This window comes from Vanacampus margaritifer, chromosome 6 (genome assembly GCF_051991255.1).
Source record: "Vanacampus margaritifer isolate UIUO_Vmar chromosome 6, RoL_Vmar_1.0, whole genome shotgun sequence".
NCBI classification, from domain to species: Eukaryota; Metazoa; Chordata; class Actinopteri; order Syngnathiformes; family Syngnathidae; genus Vanacampus; species Vanacampus margaritifer.
Window position 1 is genome coordinate 18,966,550 of NC_135437.1, and position 14,743 is coordinate 18,981,292.

General features: G+C 40.0%; 1 protein-coding gene across 5 annotated transcripts; it reads right to left on the bottom strand.

Annotated features, from left to right (window-relative positions):
• Positions 1-80: 80 nt before the first annotated feature.
• Positions 81-14,040, bottom strand: c6h15orf39 (chromosome 6 C15orf39 homolog). 5 transcript variants are annotated; one of them, XM_077568783.1, is made up of 5 exons: positions 13,400-14,040; positions 6,125-8,505; positions 4,670-4,704; positions 4,505-4,591; positions 1,338-1,483 (listed from the first exon to the last, which is right to left on the bottom strand). In XM_077568783.1, the coding sequence occupies exons 1-5, from the start codon at positions 13,423-13,425 to the stop codon at positions 1,478-1,480; spliced, it is 2,535 nt and encodes an 844-aa protein (XP_077424909.1). In that variant the 5' UTR covers positions 13,426-14,040; the 3' UTR covers positions 1,338-1,477. The 5 variants fall into 5 exon arrangements, with proteins under 5 accessions (XP_077424904.1, XP_077424906.1, XP_077424905.1 ...); XM_077568778.1 differs by lacking the exons at positions 4,505-4,591; positions 4,670-4,704 and having other exon boundaries at positions 81-1,483; positions 13,400-13,713; XM_077568780.1 differs by lacking the exons at positions 4,505-4,591; positions 4,670-4,704; positions 13,400-14,040 and adding an exon at positions 12,573-12,772 and having other exon boundaries at positions 81-1,483.
• Between the last annotated feature and the right edge of the window lie 703 nt (positions 14,041-14,743).

Consider the following 14,743-nt stretch of genomic DNA (forward strand, 5'->3'; position numbering starts at 1 on the left):
ATAAAAATCTAACACGCTTTACTTATGTGTGCAAGCGCTTTACTTATATGTGTGCAAGATTCAAAAGTAGTCCAAGTAAGTAACCAGTACAAACCTTTATTAAAGACAAAAACTACAAAACATCCCTTGGAAAATAGGGCAAACCTGTCATTGACACGTGCTGTAAGCACCACACATTCTGAACTCGCTTCAGTAACCACCAAATGTGATTTACAGTACAAGTAGGCTGTTTGGCAAGCTCAACAATGGTCAGTAATTCTGATTCTGACCAGTCAGATTGCTTTAATGACAATTGGTTCATACACACCAGACACTCAATTAGGTACACACAATCTAGATCCAATACAAAAAGATGCCATTAGGAACTGTCCTGCTCAGTTTATTAATAGTTAAGGCACTGCAAAGCACAACCCTAAAATTGATGAATTTATTACAATGAAAATAAACGTCTGGGTCCTGATTTACTAAATACCAGCCGCCAAGTTGTGTTGTCATAAGTCATATGGCAAAACACCTTGTCAATCAATATAAAGCACGATATTATTCCAATCTTTTTTTCACTCTTCACATGCAGGGACAGCAGGGGGCAGCACTTCCTCACTTGCCTACCCCGACTCATGCTCCTGCCCAAGGGAACTGACCAATAGTACCAATTTATGAAAACAAATTGACTAAGAATTTGCCAGGTTTGGGCCTGATGCCACTGATATTGTATTTCCAATCTCATTCCCGCGGTGCCGTTATGTGTCCTCAATTGTGAGCCAGCCTTTCTTGTAGTCAATGAGCAGCTCCAGGTAGTACTTCCAATCGGGCTCGCTGTCATAGCGCACCTCAAAGATGGTCTTCAGCGGGTCGCTGTGCGCCTCGTGGACCCGCACCACCTCCCCCCGGTACCACACCTCCGACTTGTCGTCCTCCTCGTACAGGTGTCGTATCTTCTTGCCAACCAGGTCCGGGTAATCGAGCCTGAAGGCCCCGCGGGCGCGCCGCACGGCCGAGCGCAGTACCGAGCGCCGCCTGCGCTTGGCGCTGTGGCAGTACTTGATTTTCAAACGCGATGTGGTCTTTTGCTTCCGGTAGCCGTTGAGGGGACGGAGAGTGCGACCCGAGTTTCCCGTACGCTGCCACTTGAAGGTCACGCGACTGCGCTCCGCCTCTTTTAGCTTGATCATCATTCCCGAACTGTTGGCCGGCCGGAACGCGGCTGCTTCGTCGTCGTCGCTGCTGCTGCTGGGAAAGTCTTTCGAGGTTAAAGGGTGAGTCCAGGAATCGTCTTCAGTGCTGGTTTTCTTGTGCGAATCTTTTTCAGTGTGCTTTTGCGAGTTGCCGTCTTCATCATCAGACCAGCTGTCGTTCAGAAACGTGCGCCTGGAGCTGATCTTCACTCTGCTTTTGGACTTTGTGGCGCTCCGCTGGTGAAATGTGGGTTCTGGCGAGGAGCTGCTGTTGATGTTCGGGCCTTCCAGAGTCTCCACGTCTACTCCTGAAATGCAACGACGTAAAAGGTCAAAGCGTGGAATTTGTCATGGGAAATAAAAAGGTTAGTCATGGGGGGAGAAGTTAGTGTTAGGGTTAAGCGATCCTCCACAAGACCCGTCATCAAGCCATGAAGAGTGAAGTACAATGTAGCGTGTTATAACTAAATGGAGGTCATCCAGATTTAGACTCGGATTTAGAAGAAGCAAAACAAAAGACAACTTCATCTGGTTAAAAGTGATTTTCAGCGTTTGGAGGTTTCACTTTGATTTGAGCTCAAAGAAACTTCCTTGGAAGAATATTTTTTTCCCCCACAGAAAATAGAACAGCTTGATATGTCAAAAACCGCAGACGACATAATTAACTCATTCACTGCCATTGACAGCAATAGACGTGAAAAATTAATTTGAACTATTTCTATTAGTTTACCATTTTTTCCATTTTTTGTATCAAGAGTATGAAAGCCTAGAATTTTTTGGGGGGTACATTTAGAACAGATAACATTTGTGATTAATCGTGAGTTAACTAGTGAAGTCATGCGATTAATTACGATTAAAAATTTTAATCACCTGATGCCCTTAATTTTCAATAATCTTTTATTTGAATTTTTTTTTTTAAAGAAAAGATTATTAAAAACTAGGGGCGTCAGGCGATTACAATTTGTAATCGTAATTAATCTCATGACTCACATATTTTATATTTGTTCTAATACAATAAAAAAAATATTGGTATTCATACTCTTAAAAGTGGGAAAATGTTAAACTAATAGAAACAGTTCAAATTAATTTTTGACGTCGATAGCCGTCGATGGCAGTGAATGAGTCAAGTAAATCAAGTCAATCTCAACACTCCGCCACATTTCACCTTTTCTTGTGAAATAATGATGGTGTTGAGCAACTGGTGTTAATTTTTTTAGGGGGGTTGTTGAGTCCTGGTAGTAACTTTTGCACGCTACATATTGTATTTCACTCTTGGAAAAGTGATGACGGCTGATGACAAGGGCCAGGGTGGACGACACCTCTCACCTAAAATCGGCTAAGGAGGATAGAAGGTTTCAAAGCTTTGCTTCAGTTAATGAACTGGAAACGGTTGCCGAAAAGACAGTTGAGCAGTATGTTAGCATGCTATAGAGAAGAGGAGACGTCAAAATCCATACAATCCTGACAAACTAAAGCAGAGATCACACATAATCAAAGTCAGCCGAAGCCATATTCAAATAGTCGTCAGCCACCGACTCCATGATGATTGTGACCTAAAGCGGCGCGATAGCGAATAAGGTAGCCGCAATGACGCTTTTGTGCATTTTACGCGTTGAGAATACACTGGCACCATACTGCCTCTCATAGGTCAATCTTGGTACTACAAAATGTATCTGGCTTGGGGAAGGAGTCATCTCACACTACAAGTACAAACTTGCATTTTTTTCCTCAATCAACCTTGTAATGTTAATTAACTCATTCACTGCCATTAACGGCTATAAACGTCAAAAATTAATTTGAACTATTTCTATTAGTTTCACATTTTTTCCACTTTTAACGAGTATGAAAACCTAGAAAAAAATCAATTAATTGCCCCCTAAAAGAAAAAAATATGTTAAAAAATTAGGGCCGTTAATATTTTTTTATTGTAATTAATCGCATGACTAAAATAGTTAATTCACGATTAATCACAAATGTTATATCTGTTCTAAATGTACAATATATTTTTTTCTAGGTTTTCATACTCTTGTTAACAAAAGTGGGAAAAAAGTATCAAAAATAAGGGGCAAGAGGCGAGTAAATGTTTTTAATTGTTATTAATCACATGACTTCACTAGTTAACTCGCGATTAATCACAAATTCTATATGTTCTAAATGTACAATAAAAAAATTCTAGGTTTTCATATATGGGGAAAAAAATTTAACTAATTGAAATAGTCCAAATGGATTTTTGACGTTTATAGCCGTCAACGGCAGTGAATTAATTAAAAAGAAGAAGAAGAAAAGAAAGAAAAAATTCGGGGCGCCAGGCGATTAAAGTTTTTTATCATAATTAATCGCATAACTTCACTAGCTAACTCGCAATTAATCACAAATTTTATGTATAAAACTAAATGCACAAAAAAATATCTAGAATTTCATCTAAAGTGGAAAAAAATGTTAAATAGCAATAGTTCAAATGAATTTTTGACGTCTATAGCCGTCAATGGCAGTTAAACTATTTTAGCAAATAGTAATAATTTCAGCAAACTATTTTTCTACACTATACCTCCATTTACATCTACAACCAGCAGATGGCAGAATTGGGTCTCTTTTGGAAATTCGACCGTTACAAGCAGCTTGCGACCGATCAAGTTTATCGGGTTAAATTTCCTTCAAAGTCACAGAAGAGAAAACACGACGGAGAGTAGAAGGGATGACGATGTACGTAAATATATTTTTTTATTTTTTATTGTTACTTATTTTATGTAAGAAAATTTCTGCTGTGTCACAAAATATCCTTTCACAAAAAGCTGGTTTTATGCATTCGTTTGGCGTTCCAAAATTTGGATTCGGTGATTTGAATGAGACCAACCCATGTAATACTGATTCCGAATAAAATATAATAAAATATATATATTCACCTAATCTTTTATTGGCAGGCACTCAAAAGTTCACAAAAAAAAAGGCTGGTATTGGAAGAGTTACAAAATAAATAAAATTGTATCTTTTTAAATGGTCTCAATGCTAACAATGACAAGAATTACATACAGAACATTTGACTGTTTTGTTTAACTTTACAACCGAAACATCAGTGAAATGTTTTAACGTCACTATTATATGATCCTATCTTGTAATGTAAACAAAAAAATCTTGACAATTATATTAAATAAAAAAGAAGCTACGGATCACTCAAGTGCAACAAACTGCAAGAAAACAGCATCATAACATCCAGTTCGATCTTAAGTGAAATACTGTGAAGAGTTACCACATATTAGGCTTGCTTCCATGTGACAAAACAAAATGGAGCTTTTAAAGACACACTTTGTTGAGCCAGCAACCGCACTCACCAACAAGACATTGCGCAAATGCTCATCTTTGGCCCCCGGGGGCCCCTTTGGCCCAACTTCCTCAACTGGGAAATTAGTTTCTCTGTTCTGCTCGCAACAAAAAACAAAAAAAGAAGGAAAGTGTAGTGGGTGTTAACTGACAACATCAAAATTAAGTTCATATACCTGGGAAGCCTTTTGGACATCAGGTGACGCTGAGTCTGTAAAAAATAAATGCATTTTATTGGGAATATTAACGGCTTCTGCCAGAGGAGCAGAAACGTGTCAGTGCTTAGATAACAAACCGGCGTTCAAGTAAGTGGAACCAAATGAAAGTCATTAGCGTGTCGGACAATTTGACAGAACTTTTTCTGCAAGAGGAGTCTGGAAAGACCGCAGCGGGTTCAAAAAGTGTGCTTGCACAAGATACACAACGGCAGATGACCAACAGTAGTCCGCCGGCACTTTTGTTTTTTTTAACCACTGTCACAGAACGAGTTTTCTCTTTTGACGCTATTTTTGCGCTATTACTTTTCTTGTCAAAGTGGATTCATGCAGGCTGGATTCACGCTGCGGGTTCAAACGTTTAAATCAGGGGTGGACTGTCAATTTGACTTTCCCAAACAGCCGGTCCAGTTTTGGTCCAAATAAATCAAACTGTATTTAAAAATGTTCTTCATTTTAATGTACCCAATTTTTACCATATTTACTTGAATTTTGTTGCGTTTTATGGAAATCTGGACCAAAGGAATCACAATACTTAGTAAATAATCAGAGCTGTCAAATGATTCATTTTTTAAATCAGATTAATCACATTTTTTCCCACCAAATTTGAAGAGCACCGGTTATGTGTTAATTCTTTTGACATTTAATGTTATGAGGACGTCTTCAACATTTTTTGATCCACTGCACGCGCTCATCCGCCTCTTTTTCCAATCGGTTACTTGCATAATTTAAAATGGGGGAAAAAATACCCCAATATTTTGACATGAACAAACATTCTAAATGTCATACGCAAACATTTATTAAATGCTTTACTTGATGGCATGTAATTATGTTTATCCTGTGCTACCTTAAACGTAGCCATCCGCTGTCACGCTAAAGGATAACCTATGGTCAAAATTAACTCTTTGAGACTGCCAAAAACGTTAAATAACGTTTAGTAAAATCCTATGGAGGAGTGCCAAAGACGTTAAAAGACGTTTGTTTCAAAACAAAGGTGAAACTAACCATTTTCTATTGTTGATTACTGAAAAACGGAATAAGGTAGAAACAAACTTTTTTTTTCTGATGAAAGATGAGAGTCCAATCTTTCATTTGGTAGTATGTGTGTTTCCATAGTCCAAACACATCATTTTCTATGGACCTTGAAAGATCAGTCAAAATGCTTAAAATCGGCTGGCACCCACGGCATCCCTTTTCTGAAAACGTCTGGCAGTCAAAGAGTTAATAGTGCGATTAATCTGCGTTAATTAATGATGAATGCGATTTTTTTTTGGTCATTATTTAATCAGTTGATGCTTAATTTTGACAGCACTAAAAAAATAATCCAGCCAAAATCCAATCACAGTTTGACACCTTGAAATTCCCAAATATGGTTTGTTGCCCCTGTTCCGATCCAAACACATTTAGCGCACTCACCCAGGTGCTTGCAGACATAGGAGTAATACAAGAGGTTGAGCGCGTCGGCGTAGACGTCGGGCAGGTGTTTGAGCGAAATCAGCCTCCTGAGGCGCGACGAGCAGGGTTTGTGCAGCAGGATCAGGATCCTCTCTTCGGAGAGGGTCGTGGGCCGCAGCTTCACTTTGTGCTCCTGCAAGACTTGGTCGATAAAGGATTCGGGCACCACGGGAAAAAGTTTTTTTTTCACCACCAGCATGGGGAGGAACACCGCCCCCGTTCGCTTGACCTGCGGGAAAGGGCAGCGCTCATGTATGATGTACTCCCGGAACCGATCCAGAACATCCTGGAGAGCAGAACTGATCTCCTTATTGAGCCACTTGTGTCTGGCTTTACTCCCCAACAAGCAGGAGACTTTCTGGACTTTAGTTGACGAGGGTTCCGCCAGTTCCAGCTGAGACCGCCAGGTTCGGAGCTGCTGCTCTGAGGTGCCAGACACACATTTGGACACCTGATCGCAAAGGGTATAATGCAGCTCGAAGAAATGTTTACGAACAGATGGTTTGGCTTTCATTGGTGGGATTTCAGCCGGAATGTGTGCCGGTGTTTCTTGTTGCGCCGCCGGACAATATGGGTTCAAAGCAGGGTGCCGCAGATTGTTGGTGGAGTTCAACTTTAGGCGCTCGGGTAGAATGCTTTTGTCATCCAATTTGGGTTCAAGTGGACTGACCGGTTTGGACTCCGCCGTGCTGGCTACCTGCTCCTGTGGCGTGGTGGCGTTAACCGGCAGTTCGGGGCTCTGCGAACCCGCGTTGACCACCTCCGGCGACGCCGGCTTACATTCGAGTGTGTCGGGTTCACATATCTGAGTGACCAGCATGGACTTGGCGTCTGACAAAGTCGCATCTTCAGCCTGCGGTTTGATTTGATGCTGGATTGCGCCGCAAGCAGCCGGACTTGGTGAATTTCCACGAGCGCCGCACGCGTCCGATTGATTTATCTTTTCGACTTTGATCTTTGCGGGTTGCATCATTTGGACTTGGGATATCTCTGGACACGTATATGTGGGTGGTCCAACCGGATCAGATTTGATTTCTCTAAGCGGTGTTGTGGGTTTGACTTGACAGTAGTCAGACTGTTGCGTCCTGCTGCGAGGCTCCACGTCTGGAGATTTGAGGTATCGTTGGTCCGGCGCCAGGCTAAAAACGGCGTCAATAACCGGCATAGGAGGAGACGACGCTTGATTTCGTACGAGGACCCCGTCGGTTTCCAACTTCTGTTGCTTTTTAATCCAGTCAAGTTCACATAAATCAGGTGCTTCTTCCTTGATTTTTATAAGTGAAGGGAAACGTCTCTTCAGACTGTCTTTAAGAATCGAGTTGCATGAAAGTCTGTTGTGCTTATTAGCGGTTGTGATGACGGTTTCAGATCGGACGCAATCCGCCTTGGATTGGGGAATCCGCGTCCTCGGGGAAACTGGGAGCTCGTTGGGATGTTTGGGGCACGTAAACCGACTTGCATAAGACGAATAGTCCAACAACCGGTCTTGGGTCAAGCCAGAAGGCGAAAGAACTGCTTGATCCATCTGGTGATCGAGTCGACTGGTGAGCAAATGATAAAGCCTCATTGGAATGTGGGAAGGCAACACCGATTGGCCCAGCGGTCGCGTCGGACTGACGGCTTCCATCCGCAGCAAGGGATGCGAAGGGTCCAAGGGTCCGATGTGCTGGTTCCTCTCCTGAAGGCTGGCCGCCATGGCGAAACGTTGATCCGACGGAGAAACGCTGATTCGATGTGAAGGCAGCCCAGGAGGCGCGTGCGGACTCTCAACGTTTCGGATTTGACTTAAATGGAACCCGGGATGTGCGTAACATGGATAGCCGAAGCCCTGCACGAAGGAGTGACTTGGTTGTGTTTCAGTGCTATGCAAAAACAACGGAATTTCTCCATGAAGCGTCTGAGGGAATGCATAATGCTCCCGAGGGGTCGGTACGGTGCTTTTTCGAATAACGGGAATGTCCTCTTTCCGCTCGCCGCCGATATCCCAACAATGTGTTCTGTTTTCTACCTCCATATTGGCCTGCGGGTAGTAAAACATTGGGTGCTTTGTTGGATGGCCATATTTGGGCATTGGAGAACATTCTTGATAAAGCTCTGAGGTCATATGCTCATATGTTGCATGGGAGGGGTGAAGGCCTGCGTAGCCTCTGGGGGGAGGCTGTAAATGTCGGCTTTGCTCACTTAAAGACGTTAGCATGGAGAGCGGGGGCATGCAGGGGTAGCCGCTGAAGTTTGGCTCCATTTGGGTCGGCCTTGCTCTGCTCAAACTTTCCGCAGTCATCTCAAGGGTCTGCTTCCACTGGTTGCTCATCTGGTCAGGATTTGATGATGTGGCTCCAAACCTAAAAATATAAAACAAGTGTTAGCACATGTCATGTAATTTGTTGTTAGCTTTCTTGCACTTATCCTATTGGGAAATTTAGACTGTCCAAACCCCTAAACTACCACGCATATGTCTAGAATGCAATTAATCCGTGTTTCCTACACCATGTTAAAACTTGGGCGGGCCACCCAAGTAAATTGGCCACCACTCAAGAAGTTTTCCAGAAAATGTATTAAAAATATATTTAAAAAGAAAAAAGAAAAAAAGTCCACCCACCCAAGTCAATTTCAAATCTGTGGGAAACACCGTAATCATTCAAAAAATATTTAGCACCGAAGGTCACATGCAGGCCTTGATGAGACTTATCACATGTATATCAAACATGGGAAATAAGTAACAATTTGAGGAATGTCAAAAGGCGCCGCTCAACTCATTCACTGCCAGCCCAGCTAAAATGTATTTTTGACGTCTTTAGACGGCACTGAATGGCACTGAATGAGGAAAATGCAGCAGTATTTTCACACAACTACTCCAACAATCAAAATATATACCCGACCTGCATCTGTGAGAAAGGAAAAGATTCAGCCATCGCTTATGCCCCTTCCAATCATGTGTGAAAATGAATGTTATGTAAGCCCCGATGACCAACGCGTTGATGTTCAAGAACAAAAATCCCAGGTAAAATGAATATTCTAATTTGTTTTTCATGCGTCTCTGTCAGGGGTCGGCAACCTTTAATACTCAACAGCCATTTTGGCCATCTACCACAGGAGTGAAAAAAAATCACTGAGAGCCACAAAACCTTTTGACATCTAAAATGAAGATAACGCAAATTTGATCTGCATGTATAAAAAAGGTTAATAAAGAAACCAGGTTGAAGCTCACATTCAAATAAAATACTAGTGAATGTTTGAGTCCTCCTCATAGTCATAACATTAAAGCCCCCAAAATGCTGTCAGATATCAACTTAAATTCAAAAATACCATTTCAATTAACTCATTTAATGCCATTGACGGCTATAGACGCCAAAAATTAATTTAAACTATTTCTGTTAGTTTAACATTTTCCCACTTTTGCTAACAAGAGTATGAAAAATTAGGAAAAAAAAATATTGTAAATTTACAACAGATATAAAACTTGTGATTAATCGTTAACTAGTGAAGTCATGTGATTAATTACAATAAAAAAATGTAATCGCCTGAAGGGCCTAATTAAAAAATATATATTAAAAATAAGGGCCGTTTAATCGTAATTAATCGCATTATAATTGCATCTCTCTTATAAATGAACAATAAAAAAAATCTAGGTTTTCATAAAAAATGAAATGAAAAAAATGTTAAACTAGTAGAAATAGTTCACAACAATACTGAGCTCTCCAGAGAAAAACTAAAAAAAATAGTTCACATGAATTGTTTAAGTCTATAGTCGTCAATGGCAGTAAATGAGTTAAAAACGAAAAATACATTTCTTTTAAAATTGTAATTTATTTTCAAAATAATAGTTAAATAGAACCTTTATTTTACCTGGATAATGTGAATTATGCTCCTGAACCTCAACCTTATTAGGGCTGTGCAATTTCATCTTCATATACCCTCACGATTGCAAGTTGCCATCTGTGAGCCATGTTTCTTTTGAACATAGTTCATGTATGCGGAACATTTATTAATTTTTTTCGGACACTTTTCCATGGTTTGTCTACCGGGGTTTGAATAGCTAAATAATCTGTGAGACCAGGTGTCACGTGTGCTCGTGATGCATATTTTTGTTTAAATTTAATGTTTACAAAAGCGCATTAATCTTCAAATGTATGATTATTCAAAAACACATATATGATATTGAGATTGCCCAATACATTTTTAAGGAGTGAACCCACCAATATTAAATTCTATGTATTGTCATCTGCTTTTACGGATGTTGTATGCTTTTGCCATATTTAATTGTTCTGCATCGGTAACAAAGTACTTTAGTATGCTATCAAAGCTAGAATTTTGGTACCGTGCCTTTCTATGCTAAAAAAGTTAAAAGCTAGTCACACAATCAAACCAACTTTACAGTATGTGCGCAACATTGCAGGTGCACAGCAGGAATTATCAAGCCATCCTGTTGACAATCTTATCTCGGCTGGTGTGCGTGTTTCCGGTGATAAAGCAAACAAAAACGGTTCTACACTGACAAAACTTTTACCTCGTGCTGTTGAACTTTAATATTTGATACGCATGTCACGGCACGAAGCGGTGCACTGTCACGTGACACAACTTCCACATTAGTCGACAGGAAACCAGTTAAACCTCTTAAATACATTTAGAGTAATTAACATTTAACACGAGCCAGGGTGGATGTTTGCCAGTGGCTTATTTTGTAGACATTTTTCTTTTCGCTTCCTTGAGGTAACTTGAAAGACAACTTGAAATCATGTTTTGAGTCTTGACGCGGGCTTACATGGGGAAAAACACGTACATTACTTTAAATGTAACGACTTTAAAAAGTGGTTGTAACTATACTCACGAGAACAGACTTTAATGGCCACAAACGTGACTAAACGTGCAATTCCGTTTGATTAATATTAGCTTGTTTTCCCTCCACCGACTGCCATCCTTCGCGAAACTACAACAAAGTCACATTTCAATGCAAAGTTTCTTTACCTCGATTTGAGATGTCACGCGGCACTTTCGACAAAAAAGACTCCCATGTGTGTGACAAGTCCAAAATTGGAGAAGTAAAGTAAAAGGTTTGTCAGCGGCTCAAGCGGAGGAACACTCCACGAAATATCCTGTGGAGGAAGCGATTTAAAAATAATAATAAAAACGCGGCCAGGGGTTGTTGTTTTGGTGTGGTCTGCCCTAAATGACTTTTCCCGCGCCCTGTGGATGACCACGCGTTTTTGGAGGGAGAAGTGAAACACAGCTGAGGACGAAGACGAAGGAGGGAGGAGGATAAGGGGGATGGGGGGAGGGAGGGAGGGAGAACATGAAGGATGGCCTGTGATCAATAGGCGGAGTTTTGGTTTTCAACACGTGATCATGAATGGGAACTTTCACTGATGAAACTCTTCAACGCTTTCATCTTGTTCCCAATTGTTAAAGAGTTCAGAGACATCAGGAAGAACGTCATGGTATGTTTTGTTGTGCTATGTAAATTCCAGGGACTCAGTGGAGACGATGCTTTTGGTACATTTAATCAATCGACCAGCACACGTTGCACTTATATTATGGAACACATTTGGCGTGGCCACAGCGGTTCTCAAACATTTATACACAAAAGACTTGGCTGTCCAATTACTGCCAAGACAACAAAATACACATACTAACTGTACTTAACGAATGCTTAATTTAAATGTATTGCACATCAAAGTTAGATGAAATGTGTAATTATGTAAAAGTTTGAAATCCAACAGTTGTCAAACAATAAAAACAAAACGTATTTACTTCAAAGTTTGATACAACAAATGTACTGTCCTGAAAATAGTTTAAGCCCCAACATTCCGCACTGTTTGTAAATTTAATTCAGTGATTCTTTCTCATACCAATAGAGGGCGCCCCATACCATTAGTGGTAACACACTGCGAAAACAAGCCAAGAGCAAATGACGCCACTTTTGCTATTCATGTGAATAGTTTGCCATTCCTATTATCTAAATTCATTTACAGATATTTGCATTGCAATTTTCAATATCTACTCCTTATCTACTATGTTTTGCCTAGTCATAATTCCAGTTGAAAGTATTTTTAATTCGCTTTTCAGATCTAGTAAGTGAAATGATATATAATTCAGTTGCATATACAATACCTAGATCTGTAATAGAAAACCACAGACACATAAATGGTAAATGACGTCTCAGATAGCAATAAGTTTTGACTTGGCAAAAATGAATTAGCTATGTTTTTCGACTTGCCACAATTACGTTAGATATTTTGAATGAAAAAAATTGTGACTAGTTAGAAAGACAATATTTACCATGCTAATTCAGGATAGTCAAAATGATCTTAAATATTGAATACACTTGCCATATACTTACATCTTACAGCAGCTCAGAATCAATACTATCTAATAACATGGCAAAAACATAAATACGAAACATCATACTCACCAGAGATGCTGATTCTCAAATGTATTATCGTGTTCAGATCCCCACAAATGTGTTTTGTTATTTTTAGAGCTAGTGTTGGAAAAAAACGGTGGCAGATGTTACTAGTGACTACGGCATCAAATCTCAGGAATGGATTGGCCGGAAAATGTTGAGGACAGTCTACAACTAATTTCAAGACTAGTGATCAAATACTGGGTCATGTAAAATAAGGCAATGACACAGCAATGATGCCACGGTACCATCTCAAAGCATTTGTTTGATGTCTTTCATTAAATGTTTTGGTCTGAAGGCAGGGATATTGTTTTTTGTTATTGCATAGTGTGAAGGGAAAAAAAAAATAGACTCAGCTCAAACTACATCCGCAATAAAAAAAAAAGAAGTAATAATTAATTTCATTATTTGTAAAAGAAGAAAGGCAATATAAAGCAATATTCAAAGTAAAGTAGAAGAAATGAAAAGGGACAGAAAGAAGTAAAACTTGTTTTGTCTGCCCCTGATAAAAAAAAATCACACACACGCAAAATGAATGACAGCCAGTGGTCAAGACGCTTCCAGTGTTGGTCTTTGGTTTTATTGAACATCTAAACATAAATAAAACACATTAGTTTAAAATATAAATTGAAGTAAAAAAGAAAACAAGAATAGGACGAAAGAAAAGAGTTTATGTGTTCAAATGGGGTAGGAGGAAGTTAAAAACGTATCTAGTCCTACCCCTCATTCGTTTAATGCTGATAAACTAAAACTAAACCGCGATCATAAAACCTAGCATTCGTGTTTACCCTCAGGATGAGTTCACACAAAGCCGCACTTGCATCATACCAACTCACCTGTCATCTGTGAGTTGGATTTTCATTCATGCTCCCCCCCAAGGACCGCCACAATTGGGTCTAGACTCGTCCCTGGCTCCCATCAGTCCTTGAGGCCTCACAGGGGGTGGCGTCTTCGAACCAACTTTTCCCATCGGAGCGACTCCGCACTTCCCATTACCATGGCATCGGGGCCCGAGGCCAAGCAACACAAGGCATCATGGGGCCGACAGGGCCATGCAACATTTGGCCCAACACATTTGTTCAACATGTGAGCCCTGCGGCTTCATAACAGAGGACAAAGATCTCTTAGAAAAGGGTCAAATCACCTGAAAAACTTTGAACTATTCCCCTCATTTGCCATCAATGGGAGTCAATCATTAAACGGCATGCCGGCGACATTATTTGATTTGAGTTTGCATTGAAAATAATCCAAAATACTGCAACGCCCTCTACTCACGTTATTCACATTTTATTTGGGAAATTGAATGTGAATATTATTCAACAAATCCTAAATAATGTAGCCTTAAGAAAAAATAGGTCCTATTTAACTTATTGATGCCGCTTATTTGGCTCTTTGGTCTATTTTAGAAGTCTTGAATATGAACTACAACAGGTGATTTATAGCATCTATTTCAACTGTGCGTAGCGAGAATCTTGTGTGACGCACGCCCTGCATCAGAGGAGGAAGCTCTCTTAGGATAACAAGTCTGATGAAACCATGTTGTATAATCCCTCAAGAATATGAGCCCATCGTGTGTTGAAGTTGCATCAGACAACACGCAACACACACATGCGCCTGACCGTGCACAAATACTGACATGGACAACAAGGCAAATGAAAAGATGAAAGGATGTCACAAAGTCTTCTGTCCAGTGAAGTCCTCTTCATGTCGCTTGCAAAAAATCTGCTCAAACTGCAAATTATCTTCACTTTTACTCATGTTAAAATATTGCAAAAAAAAAAAGTTTACAGTGTTGGTCTATATTGAAGTTTTTTTTAATGTGTAAATTGTATCTGCGCGTTGCAATCGGTTTGCATTTTTCATCATCTATTCGTCCATTTTCTGAATCGCTTATCGTAACTAGATATGCAATTTTGAATGAATATGAATGCTGAATGCTAATATTTTAATGCATGTGGAATGCTTGTGTAAATTGAAAAATAAATTACGTGAAAATGACTTACTTGTAAAAAAAGAAAAAGAAAACTTCAACTCCAACCAGTCTACCCTGGGATTCAAACCCATAACCTTTTGGTTACTGGACAATTCACTTTACCAGCTGCGCCACTGAGCAGTATTTGACAGCTGGTAATGAAAAAAACCGTTGTGAGCGTACTAATGAGCTCAGCTGCAGGCAGTGC

Coding starts and splice junctions, on each gene's coding strand:
- c6h15orf39 (XM_077568778.1), bottom strand. CDS start 13,425: ATGAAAATCCAACTCACAGATGACAG. Junction 8,506..13,399: donor ATCCAACTCACAGATGACAG/GTGAGTTGGTAT, acceptor TTATATTTTTAG/GTTTGGAGCCACATCATCAA. Junction 1,484..6,124: donor CTATGTCTGCAAGCACCTGG/GTGAGTGCGCTA, acceptor GTTGCATTTCAG/GAGTAGACGTGGAGACTCTG.